Source organism: Acinonyx jubatus, chromosome D1 (genome assembly GCF_027475565.1).
Source record: "Acinonyx jubatus isolate Ajub_Pintada_27869175 chromosome D1, VMU_Ajub_asm_v1.0, whole genome shotgun sequence".
NCBI classification, from domain to species: domain Eukaryota; kingdom Metazoa; phylum Chordata; class Mammalia; order Carnivora; family Felidae; genus Acinonyx; species Acinonyx jubatus.
In genome coordinates this window covers 52,611,100-52,624,909 of record NC_069390.1, presented here as the reverse complement: position 1 = coordinate 52,624,909, position 13,810 = coordinate 52,611,100, and the positions used below count along the sequence as shown (strand labels likewise).

The window sequence follows — 13,810 nt, the reverse complement described above, 5'->3', positions numbered from 1 at the left end:
AATACGTGTATGTAGGTGTAAGTATAAATATCTGTAAGTATACTTATATATAAAGAATATATCTATGAAGAAAATATATCATATTATATGAAGTATGTATAGGTAAATATACTTATTTTTGTTATAGTATACATATTTGTAATTGTAATTGTTACTTATGTGTAACATATAAGTAGATACTATATATAAGTATAAATAAGTATACCTATACACTTGTTTCTGTTTTTGTATATAAACATGTGTGTGTGTGTGTGTGTGTGTGTATATATATATATATATATATATATATATATAGGATGTATGTGTGGAATTTACACTTAAAAAATTTCTTTAACATTTAATTATTTTTGAGAGAGCATGAGTGGGGGTGGGGAAGGGACTAAGAGAGGAGACAGAATCCAAAGCAGGCTCCAGGCTCGGAGCTGTCAGCACAGAGCCCGATGTGGGGCTCAAACCCATGAAACCATGAGCTGAAGTTGAATGCTTAACTGACTGAGCCACTCAGGTGCCCCTGTTATTTATAGTATACATATTTGTAATTGTATATACTTATATATAACATATAAGCAGATATTACATATAGTATAAATAAGTGTATTTATAAGTATGTATATACTTATCTTTAATATATATGTATATATAAAGGATATATAAGGATATGTATAAATAAGTGTGTGTATATATATGTATGTATATATATATAAAGGAAGTATGTGTGTGATTTACACTCTTTTAAATGTTTATTTATATATTTTTAAGAGAGAGAGAGAGAGAGAGAGAGAAAGAGAGAAGGGCACAGAGAGAGGCAAAGAGAATTCCAAGCAGCCTCCACTCTGCCAGCACAGAGTCCAGGCAGGGGCTCAATCTCATGAACCGTGAGATTATGACCTGAGATGAAATTAGTAAGACTCTGTCACTCGGGGCACCTGGATGTCTCAGTTGAGCATCCAACTCTGGATTTCAGCTCAGGTCATGACCTCCTGGTTCAAGAGCAGTTCATGAGATCATGCTCTGGATCAGGCTCTGCACTGATGTGAGGAGCCTGCTTGGGATTTTCTCTCCCCCTCTCTCTGCCCCTACCTCCCCCCTCAAAATAAATAAATAAACCTAAAAAAATAGGGCCACCCAGGTGCCCCTGTGATTTACACTTACAGTGCTGTAGCAAAGGTATTATGTCAGTACCAAGAAAGATTTGCCTAACTCTACACAAGAAAGTCAAGAGAGATTTGTCAGAGAAAATGATATTTGTGCTGTTGTAAAGAATCAGCCAATGTTCACTGGTCATAAAAACAAGATTTTTTTTTCAGGAAAGCAAGATATACAGCAATGTAAATAATATCAACAAGAGGAGTGCCTGGGTGGCTCAGTCAGTTGAGTTCTGACTCTAGCTTAGGTCCTGATCTCACCGTTGGTGGGTTCAAGCCCCGTGTCAGGCTCTGTGCTGACAGCTCAGAGTCTGGTGCCTGCTTTGGATTCTCTGTCTCCCTCTCTCTCTCTGCTCCTCCCCTCCACACGCTCTGTCTCTCTCAAAAATAAATAAACATTAAAAAAATTTTTTTAAATAATGCAACTAGAAAAATACATATAGGGAATTATAGAGAATTGTAGAAAGAGTTGCATGGATTTGTCAACTGCAAGAGAAAAAAGATCAGTTGAGAAAGATGCCGAAGCCAGAAGGACCCGGCTACAGAATATTCTAACATATTCAGACCACACATCTTGGAATTCGGCAGACAGGGGCTCAGATGCTCACTCAGACATTAGCTCACCTAGAAGCCTTGGAGAAGTCATTTACCTTTCTCTCTGTGTAGTGGGGACAGAACATTTCATGGTTATGAGAAATGTATGTGATGATGCTAAGTCTCCCCCAGAGTCTGGCTGGGGCACAGACTCACCAAACCCCAGCCCTCGCCATAGCTCTTCACAAGTGTGAACCGCATTCTGGTGAAAGGGGGCTGGGAAGAACTGGGAACAATGCAGAAGCTCAGAGAGTTAGCATTCTCTGAACAAGCCCCAGGACCGCAGCAGGGAATGGATCAAGGGGAGTCGGTGTTAGGCATGCAAGTTAAGCGACAGAGAGGTCAGATGAGCAGGTGAGGTGAGAACTAAGAACTATGTCAGTGAGCACAGGCGTGGAGACAAAGCAACAGACTGCTGGGATATTTAGGAGGTAAAAATTACTTAACTTGTTAGAAAAATAGATCTGGGAAGAAGCAAAGGGCCAAGGAAAGTATACATTCCAAAATGTTGTCTTGGATGATTAGAAAGTGTTAAACAATATTGTCAAAAATGTATAAATGGGAGGAGAATCACGTGTGGAGAGGGTAGAGGATGGGCTCAAGATTAGATGTATTGGATTTAACTGGCATCCATTTTGAGACTAGCAGGAAGGCAGAAGTTTGAGCCTGATGCCTAGCAGAGCTGTCCGGACTAGAGATAAATAGTTAGGGGTATCAGTCTGTAAGTAAAATAATAATAGCTTCCATAACGAATGAGAAAGTATTTAACGTCAGGAGCCTGAGTAACATGAACAAATGAACATTTGTGCAATGGATGGGAGGGACTGAACAGGAGCTGTCATAAAAATTAGAAGAGAACCAGCAGATCCTGTCATTAAGAATTCCAAGAGAGAGCCTTTAAAAGAAGAAATAGCTCTAGAGATCAGGTGTGGCTAAGTTGCCATTGAATTCCACCCCTAGAGGTCGTTGGGAGTTTTAAAAGCTTTGCTTTAGCTAAATTAAAAAAAAAAAAAAAAGCCGTTGGACGGTTGGTTGAGTCGTGAACTTAGGAGTGAAGCAATGGAGAGGATACACGTGGATAATCCTTCCACCCCTTGTCAAAGTGATGAAAGGCTGGCATTGGTCTTCTAGAACATGTTTCCTTCCTCTGCACTCTTTCCAGTGGTTAGCAGCATGCACCATCATTGCTACCCCCTCCTGGTTGCATCCACAGCCCTTTCCAGTCCCATTTTATTGGCTAAAATTTTAGCACTGACTCACTTTGCTCTTTCCACTACTGATCCAGACTAAATTCTTATGATTCCAATATTCCCTCCCCTAATGCAATCAGCAGCCACACTTTCAGCGCCCTGACCTCCTCTTAACAAGGATTGTGTCCTTTACCTTAAATTGGCAGCTCAACCCCATCCCACACTCCAGATCGCTGGTCCTTTTTCACCATCTCTCACTCCTTCATGTCTTCACTTTTCATTTTACGCAGTGCAGTGTCCACAGCACATCATCATAATTACTCCTTTGATAGACCCTGAACTGTCATCATACAAGCCTACCCTAACTTCAACTCTCCACATACTTCTCTTCTGCATTTGAGCAGATAAACACAGTGGTCAAAAACACACAAGAATGCTGACCAGTTCCACTCGGAATTTATGAACAACCAATGGGTCTCATCTCTGCCTGGAATCCTACACTGCCTTCTTCATCTGAACACTAGAATCAGATTTGATTCCCAACCACTCCATGGAAATGCTCTCTCACAATCAACCATGACTTCCTCGTCCCTAAATCCTCTGGTCACTTCTCAGTCCTTATTACCTTGACCCCTTAGTGATATTATATTTAATTGATTAATCCCTCATGAAACTTACACCCAAAACCACCATCTCCTGTTTTTTGCCTGATGCAACTGGGATTTTATTTTCCCTCAGAATATTTTAGTGAAGCCTCTCTTTTCTACTTCTAAATGCCAGATTTGCCCAGGGCTCAATACTAGAAACTTCTCTCTACACTCACTTCTTAGGTTTTGCCCAGCCTATTTACTAATATCTCTCAAATATATGTCTCTTCCTCAACTTATTTCTGAAGTCTACATTTCCTATACTGAGTTAATGAAAACATAACAAATGAAAACCCTACTGGGGGAAGTGATTATAAGTTGAATTTTTGACATGCTTTTGAAACAACTAGATGTAGATGCTCACTCAACATGCTGCTAGATAGGAGCCTAGAAATAAAAAATAAAAAATATCAGGTTATATATTTGACATTTATCAATGTATGGATAGTAAATAAAATCATGTGAGTGATGATATTGCCAGGAGAAACAATAGAGTATGGCCAGAAAATTGCTCAGAATAGGAATGGTTATATTTCAAGCATGAGCAATGAAGAGAAGCCAGCAAAGGAAGCTGAGAAGGAATAGAAATTGCAGAAATACTGAAGAAAATCTGGTGAAGGCGGTGCTATCAAAGACAAAAGGTAGTAGAATGGTAGAATTGATAATAGTGAACTAGATGATAGCAAAGAAGATGATGGTCATGATTCTCCTTCTGTGTGATTGTTAGTGAGACTGGAAGAACTAATAACCAGAAATATCCATTTATTTTCAGCTCCATCCCTGAGGAATGATAGCTCTCTTCAGTCCTCAATTCATGCTCTTATCCAACATTACTCAGTTTAGTCCCATGTTCTACCTCACTGGCTTTCCTGGATTGGACACCATCGAACACTGGATTTTCATCCCCTTTTTCCTTATGTACCTTGTGGCCATCTCAGGCAATTGTTTTATTCTGATAGTTATTAAGACCAACCCTCGTCTGCACAGACCCATGTACTATCTACTCTCTTTTCTGGCCTTCACTGACCTGGGACTGTCAGTGTCTACCTTGCCCACCACTATGGGAATCTTTTGGTTCAAATCTCATGGCATCTACTTTGTGGCTTGTCAGATCCAGATGTTCTGTATCCACTCATTTTCCTTCATGGAGTCCTCAGTGCTCCTTATTATGTCCTTTGACCGCTTTTTGGCTATCTGCCACCCCCTTAGGTACTCGGTCATTATCACTAGCCAGCGAGTGATCAGGGCAGGTCTGGCTGTCATCTTCCGGGGACCTGTGGCCCTAGTTCCCCTTGTCCTCCTCCTGAAGACTTTTCCCTACTGTGGGCCTCGAGTCCTTTCCCATTCTTTCTGCCTACACCAGGAAATGATACACTTGGCCTGCACAGATACCACCTTCAACAACCTGTATGGGCTGGCAGTGGTGGTGTTCACTATGATGCTGGACCTGGTGCTCATTGCACTGTCTTATGGGGTCATCCTGCACACCGTGGCAAGACTGGCCTCCCAAGAGGAGCAGCTCCGAGCCTTCCAAACATGTACCTCACACCTCTGTGCTGTACTGATATTCTTTGTGCCTATGGTGGGGCTGTCCCTCGTGCACCGCTTTGGGAAGCACGTCCCACTTGCTGTCCACCTTCTCATGGCCAATGTCTATCTCTTTGTGCCTCCCATGCTTAATCCAATTATATACAGTATTAAGACCAAGGAGATCCGCCATGTCATCAGCAAACTCCTCAGTCTTAGGAAGGTCAGTACTAAGTCTTGGAGCTAAAGATTCCAGAGGGTGCTCAGGGGAAGTTCCCAAATCAGGCCAAAGATTTACAGCATTGAGAACCTACCATCACCCCACATGTTCTCCAAGTTTTTTTTCCACTGCCCTAATTAAAATATGTATGGATTTCTTTCCTGAGTTATGGGTTACGAGTGCTGATGTTCTCTTGCTTAAATTATAATTCCTCCTACGTATGAGACCTTGCTGTTTTGGTAGCACCAAAAACGGCCCAGAAGAAGATTCTGTTGAGGGTCATCAACAATGTACAAATATTAAAACAAAAATGAACGGAACAAAAATTAAAAAAGAAAAGTACATTAAAAAGCATCCAGAACAGAACCTGGAAAAGAAGAGATAAATTAACCTCAAGAAAAGTACCTTTCATTAATTGTTCCTTGGGACTGCTTCCCTCTTCTCTACCTGGTCAAAGTCCTTCTCTTCACTTTCTATACTGGTTAAGCCATGTCCTTTGGACTCTTTAGTCACATTGGAAGAATCAGAACCTGTCACTCTTCCCTAATGGCTGACTTAGGTAAAACACCTCCAAATCTTTCTGTGGATGTGCTCCCTCCTCATCCTCTTCATCTAGTAAAAGCCCTTGACCCCACTCCTGACTCCTCACATCTCTGATTTTACCTTTCCTGTGGACTTACTGTCAGGAATCAGAAGTCAGTGTTTGTTCCTAGGCACTTTGGTTGTGAGATCTTGCACAATGACATGACATGCGGCAAAATTTCAATGAAGGAAAATACCGCAAACATTTGTAAGTCATGATCCCATCGCTCAGGAGATTGTGAACCTAAAACTGGCAGAGAAGATTGCCCATACCGTTGACTAAATGAGATTCATGTTGGAGTCTCAGCATTGGGGTTGCTTCCTCATGGATATTTCCCTGAGGGCCCTCTCTCCAACATCAAAGTAGATGCTCCGTGTGTCTGCTCCCTCAGAACCCTGCATTTCCCAGCATAACATCTGTCACATAATAATGTGCTCCTTCATGCTCCAGCTTAGTTCCTCCTCCTTCTCCTCCCCCATGTCTCTCTTTTTCTTTTTTTGTTTTCCTTTTTTTTTTTTTTTTGTCTTTTTCCAGAATGGATTTCTAAATTAAGCTCCCTGGAGGAATTATGCATCTTGTTAACCAGTACATCTCCATAAATACAATGAATGGCAGAGAACAGATGCTCAATGAATAAATGCCATTAATTTTTGGATACATAAATGCATAAGCAGAGTTTCGAAACTGAGAAAGAGAACTTCTTTTCTAGGGAAACTGTTTCTCTTCACACCCGGGAAGACCAGGAGGATTCCCTTATGATGGCATTTATCAAAGGGTGTTCCTCATCAGTATCCTAGCTCTGCTTCACTCAATTCAGGCCCTCTGGGCCTCCAGCCTCCTATGCCACAGGTTACCATGACCTGGAAGTGCTTACTGAGAGTTACTCTTCACAGTCCTGAGGCATGGAAAACCTTGTATATAGTCCACCACCCCTCGTTCCTGAACGGCCTGAACAGAAACCTTGCTGAGTCTGTTTAATAAACTAAATTCTCTCGGGGTGCCTGGGTGGCTCAGTTGGTTAAGTGTCCGACTTTGGTTCAGGTCATGATCTCATGGTCGTGGGTTCGAGCCTGTGTTGGGCTCTGCACTGACAGCTCAGAGCCTGGAGCCTGCTTCAGTTTCTGTGTCTCCCTCTCTCTGCCCCTCCCCCATTTGCGCGAGCGCTTTCTCTTTCTCTCTCTCTCTCTCTCTCTCTCTCTCTCTCTCTCTCTCTCTCTCCCTCTCAAAAATAAACATTAAAGGGTTGCCTGGGTGGTTCAGTCGGTTGAGCTTCCAACTTCAGGCCAGGTCATGATCTTGTGGTTCATGAGATCAAGCCCTACGGGTGGATTCTGTGCTGAACTTGTTATGGATTCTGCGTCTCCCTCTCTCCCATCTCTCTCTGCCCCTCCCCAGCTCACACTCTGTCTCTCTCTCTTTCTCAAAAATAAATAAAAACATTAAAAAAATAAAATAAATATTAAAAAAATTATAAACTCAATTTTCTCTTTCTTTCCATGGACTTAAGAGTCTAGAGTTTCCCATATTCTTGCCTCCGCACAAGGTAATTTTTCCTGCCCTTATATTACAGTGTCCCCCACCTCTTCACTTTTTTTTTCTTTAGTTTATACCATTCCTTTGGATGGTACACACATGGTTGATATCTGTCAGACTGGTTTCTGATTAATTTTTTTTTTTTTTCTGTTTGCTTGGCCAAAATGGGAGAGATGGTGATAGCAGCAGACCAGACAAAGACCTCAGATACGATGGCACTTGAAAAAGTTAACATTAAAAACAGTTGGGGGGGAACCTGGGTAACTTAGTTAACCGTCTGACTCTTGATTTTGGCTCAGGTCATGATCTCACGGTTCGTGAGATCGAGCTCCATGTCAGGCTCTGAGCTAACAGTACAGAACCTACTTGAAATTCGCTCCCTCTCTCTCTGCCCCTCCTCCCAAAATAAATAAACAAACACTTGAAAAAATGTTAAAAAATAAAAATAGGTAAATTTGGGTTATTTAATAAGCAGTGCTAGCCAAATTTGTTATCCATGTGGAAGATACAATTTGATCTTTACCTTATAGTACACATAAAAAATGTATCCAATTAAAGATATAAATGTTAAAAGGAAAATTTGAAGCTTTTTAAAAGAAAATACAAGAGAATAGGTAAGTAGATACACATATATAGATAAACAGACAATGAAAACACAGTAAAACAGAATATACCAGAAACAAAGAGACAACACAAACCAAACTAGGAGATTCATCTGCAATGTATATCTATATGAGCAACTGATGCTTAAGGTTCAGAATATATAAAGAATCTCTATAAATTAGCAAAAATTTTAAAAGACAGAGAATCCAACAAGAAATTAAGCAAAGATATGAATCGGCAATGCATATACACAAAAAATGAATATGACAGGGGCGCCTGGGTAGTTCAGTCTATTAAGCGTCTGATGTCAGCTCAGATCATGATCTCGTGCTTCTGGAGTTCAAGCCCCACATCAGGCTTTCTGCTGTCATTGCAGAGCCTCGAGCCTGCTTCCGGTCCTGAATCCCTCTCTCTCTGCCCCTTCCTCACTTGTGCTTTCTCTCTCTCAAAAATAAATAAACATTAAAAAAACCAAATATGCCAATAAACATCTGAAAACACGTTCATCTTCATAAGAAATTTGAAAAATAAAATAAATAACAAAAAACACCATATTTTATCAATAAAGTTAGCAAAATTGGGAAAAAAAACTTGATAATACCAAATGTATATCCTGTATATATCTGTACACAGGAAAAGCATTAAAAACTATGTTGAGATTGATAAATAGGAAATGCTAGAAAACAGCTCCAGGAAAAGAAAGAAATAAATCAAGTAAGCTGTGTTACATGGAAGGTTTTAATTCGATCTAGAAAAAGAACATGAGGCAAATAAGCAAAATGTTAAGATTTGTTAAAACCAGGTACACATAGGGGAGCCTCAGTGGCTCAATGGGTTAAACTTCCAACTTCAGCTCAGGTCATGGTCTCATGGTCCATGAGTTCCAGCCCCACGATGGGCTCTGAGCTGACAGCTCAGAACCTGGAGCCTGCTTCAGATTCTGTGTATCCTTCTCTCTCTGCTCCTCCCCCACTCACACTGTGTCTCTCTCTCTCAAAAATAAATAAACATTAAAAAAAACAGGTATGCATATAGATGTATATTTACTCAGGTGGTTATTATATCATTCTTTTTAAAAAAAATTATTTACTTATTTATTTTGAGGGAGAGAGAGAGAGAGACAGCACAAGCGGGGAAGGCACAGAGAGAGAGGGAGAGAGAGAAATTCCAAGCAGTCTCCACACTCAGCACAGAGCCTGATGTGAGGTGAGAACCCACAACCCTGAGATATGACCTGAGCCAAAAATCAAGAGTCAGATGCTTAACCAACTGAGCCACCCAGGCGCTATTATATCATTCTTTATATTTTATAATTAAATATGTCCTATTTAAATACAAACAAAAATACAAAATGAAATTTTAAAAAGAACCAAACTCTAAAACTGGATGTAAAAGCTCTTGTGTTTGTGTAGGGTTGTATGTGTGCATGTGTGTGTGTGAGTAGAGGGCCATTGGAATCCCAGTGGTTTGGGCGTGGGAGACCCTATGGAGCACTAGAGTCTTTCCAGTCCTAAAGTCAAGTGCTCCTTAAACATAGGTTCCATTCTGAGCTTTAACTGAAGTCTCCATGGGAGGCCACACTACTGAATGTTGGCTCTGACACTCAGAATGGGCTTCCCCATATGGAATGGAAACTTGTTTTCTGTGGATCCTGTTAGCAGAATGAGGTATAAAGAACATAGCATTTGGATTTGGACTAGACTTTGAGTCCCATTTTTGCCACTTATGAACAAACAGGCCACTAAGTATCTTTCTTTTTGCAATTAGGAAATAAATATAGATAATGACATTGTTGAAAACTTCTATCTTATAGGAACTTAAAACTCAAAGTAACATATTTTAATCTTGTTAATAAGCAAATATTAAAAGAGTTCATAATCAAGATCTGTGCTGACAAGCACATGGGAAAGAAGGGATTTTCATACGCTGGTGTGAGAGCATAAATTGATTTGTCTTTTACAGAAAGCAAGATGCCTTGAAAGACTTAAATGCATTCATACTCTGTGTCTCAGAAGCACCCCTTCTAGAAATCTATCCTACTGAAATAATTGTAAATAAAAATTTGCATTCCCTGAGGACAAGGACCTATTTTTTCTGTGTGGTCACAGAGCTATCTTTAGCACCTACACTGGTGCTCAATAAATATCTGTTGTATTAATAAATAAATGAATATTACACGTTAATTGTGTCATTGTTCATTTTGATAAAAAAAAAAAACCTCACAGCATCCCAAGTATCTAGGAAGAGGATGTTATATAAATTATAGTATATTCATTTGATAAAATATTAGTTGGCTATTAAAAAGTATACATAAATACTGAGAGCACTATTTTGAACATAATATTAAATTTAAGAAATTTAAAATATTTCTGTAAAAAGCAATTGCTGTGCAACAACTATTTATATCCATAGGAAAAAAGCTATGATATATGTCTTTTTTCTATGCATTTCTCCATCTTTTTATTACCCAAAGTTTCCAAAAAAAAAAAAACCACATTTGAGTTTTATAACTGAAAAAAATGTCTTACAAAGAGTACAAGAGTATGTATGTGTGATTATGTTGATGATGGCAATGATGATAAAAGCTAACAGTGTGTTTTATTTATTTTTGACAAAGAGACAGTGTGAGCAGGGGAGGGGCAGACAGAGAGGGAGACACAGAATCCCTCAGGATTCCCTCAGCACAGAGCCTGACACAGCGCTCGAACCCATGAACTGTGAGATCGTGACCTGAGCCAAAGTCAGATGCTTAACCGACTGAGAAACCCAGGTGCCCTGAAAGCTAACAATTTTTATGCTCAGTGTTTTATTTAATTCTCACACCAAAGCTATGAAGTAGATGTTCTTGTGTTTGACATTTTAAAATGAGGAGCTTGAGGTTCCCAGAGGAAAGGAACATTCCTTAGTTAAATATCTCCTGTATCCTAGACCAAGACCCAATTACAACTCTGTATAATTTTCCTAGATGTTTATGCCAGACCTTCTCTCCAGATTGGGTCAGTCTATTTGGGACAAGGGCCTGTTTTGCTGAAGGAAGTTCAAGTAAAAAAAAAAATTACTTAGTTCTTCCTTAACTTCTATGCTATAGATATGAACTTCTTTAGTACTAAGTTTATACATAGAATTTCTATACCTGTGTAGTGTCTATGTTTTCAGCTACCATGCCTTCCTCTTAGATAAAAAATGAGAACCAACCAACAAAACAAGACTCATCAAAGTTATATTCATGCTAATGACAATAAATTGCACAACCCATTTTACCAGCACCAATTCTACGCTCCCATGTGCAAAAAATTTCTTTATAATCATGTCATTTAACATCCTAATGCCTTCTTAAGACTTTAAAGCTAGCATTCTATTTGTAAAATACATATTTTTCATATAACTGAAACACATTTTTCAGGTCATTGAAATTCACATAATTTTATAATATCTTGTTCTGTGACAATTCTGAGCCTTTGTATGTTTCCTTCCCTATCTGGAATGCTGGATCCAGTGAAAGAGTAAAGAATATCTGTTAAATACTTATATTTACTGTGAATCTTTTTGGTTTGTTACTCTGTCATGAAGAGTTAGTCCTTTTCAAGTCCGCCTCCTACAAAACACAATCATTTTCTCAAAAGCAGACAGAGATTATGTATTATTGATTGTTGCATCTAAGTATATGTCCCAAAGATTTCAGTGTCTATATATTTGCTGAATGAATGAGCAGGAATAACTACCTAGCAGGAAAGAGAGTCTCAAAGGGAAGCTAGACTGGGAAAAAAAACCACAGAAGGGTCAACCAGTAAATTTTCTTGTAACAATAGCAGCTAGTGGGAGAAGAGAATGAAGAATCATCTGATCTGCTGAAATATCTCATGGTGGTACTTGCGAGTTGCTAAGTTTCCATGAAAGAAAAATGGTGTGCCCAACGACTAAGTTCTGGGAAGATACTGATCCCTCTTCGGTGTCTGCAGGTCTACAGCCATCTAAATAGTTTCCTCTGAGGGCCTAAGACCCAAGGGAGGACAGAGAGGCATATAAGTGCCATTGCAGCAGAGCATCCTGATTTAATCAGAAGAGGCTGGGACAGGAAATGAGAAGAACTACAGGGTTGGGGAAAGAAGCCACAGACAACAAGGGACCAGTAAGGTGTTGAAGGTGGATAGAGGTAGCCAACCCAGTGACCTTTCTAGTATCTCTTATCTAGCAAGTCTACAAAGAGAGTTATGGGATAGGGCAGCTTCCAGGATTATGGCCAGTCTGTGGTTAGAGCTACTGTTCCATGATATTTCCCCCTTGATCTTTTGGGTTAGAAAGACAGACAAGAATTTGTTACTGGGGGTTGGTGTGCAAACACAGCAGCTTCTTGGGTAAAATGTAAAACTGGCCCTGGCACATGGAGGGCAGGGAGAGAATGAAGGAGGCAGGCCCCTCCAGATTGGTAGATGGCAGGTTTAATAAGCAAGGGAATTTATATACAAGGCATATGTTGGGAACCACAAGAAAAGTAGCTCTCTGCACCCATCACCAGAATCTTAACTGGGTTCGGTCATGTACACCATCCAGATGGGCTCAAAACACCTTACTCTTTTAAGGCTGTGTCCTTGGAGCAGCTTCTGAGAGTGGGGAAGGCAGGTGGAATGCACATTCCAAGGCTGGAGGTGAAGGGTCAGAAACCTTGGATTACCTGGGTCCATCTTGTAGGTCAACCTATAGTCATGGCCTCTTGGTGACCTCCCCGAGCACTGGGCTGGGCTTTGGACTAGAGTGATACAGGATTATGGCAGGGATGGATCGTAATCTCTACTCTATCCCAATGTATGTGGCTCCCAACATAGTTTCCCTGGAAAGAAGGCAGGGAACATGTGAAAATTCTCCATCACAGAAAAAGACAAACATGGAGAAGGATTCAGTCACTTCACCCAAGTCATGTGGCTGGCTGTTCAAAAACTGCTTAAAGAGCTCAAAGTCCCAACCCTGAGCTTCTCACTCCTCGCTACTATTGGATCGCTGACTGACCTTCCCTTAGAGCTTGCTGCAGAAATGAAGGGAAGAGCTATAGGTCTCATACGGTAGATACTTGTTGTGGAGATCTTCCAATAAGAAGGCAGTGCTGGAAATGGCAGATAATAATCTACAGCCGTTGAGTGTATGGTTCTAACTGCACCACATTTAGTTTCTTGTAAATGGCTCTATAATCTACAAAGCAGGGAGAGTAACTGGCCTACTCTTTCAGGTGAGGAAACAGAGATTTAGCAAATAATTGGCACAACTACAGAGTTAATAAATGGGGGAGTTATGATTGGGATGTAGATCTGACTCCAGAGCTACTGCCTTCATCACCACACTGTACTGCCTAATGAACTGTGTCTGGAGGGCCACAGGTGTCCATAGATTCTTCACTGCCCAGTGGGCTTGAGAGGGTAAGACTGAACAGAGAACTGTGGGAGATTCCCGGGTGCCTTCCCATCCCTCCGTTCCTCACGTTTTTCCATGTCAGTGCCTCAGTGTCTGACCACATCCCCCATCTCCAGGCTCTCTGTTGCCTAGCCTCTCTCTCAAGTTGTCTCACAGGAGATTTTTTTCCTTCTCCTCAATTCCCCTCTTCTGTTCAACTCTGCCCCTACCCCTCTCTGTTCTCCCTCTCTTCCTCCCCCCTCCAATCCTCCCTCAGTCTCTAAGCTTCCTATCAGTTTAGCCCTTGGTTTTCCCCTTCGCTGTCCCTCAGGCCCTGACCTCTCCCCAGTTCTCGGTCTGTGTCTGTCTGGCAGTTTCCCTCCTTT

General features: G+C 40.6%; 1 protein-coding gene across 1 annotated transcript; it reads left to right on the top strand.

The window, feature by feature from the left end:
- The first annotated feature begins 4,384 nt into the window (after positions 1-4,384).
- LOC106966026 (olfactory receptor 51M1-like) lies at positions 4,385-5,350 on the top strand. Its single transcript, XM_015062111.3, has one exon. The coding sequence runs from the start codon at positions 4,391-4,393 to the stop codon at positions 5,348-5,350; it is 960 nt and encodes a 319-aa protein (XP_014917597.3). The 5' UTR covers positions 4,385-4,390.
- Positions 5,351-13,810: the final 8,460 nt, after the last annotated feature.

Bases quoted from the DNA above. Each gene is read 5' to 3' on its own strand.
- LOC106966026 (XM_015062111.3), top strand. From the start codon at position 4,391: ATGCTCTTATCCAACATTACTCAGTTTAGTCCCATGTTCTACCTCACT.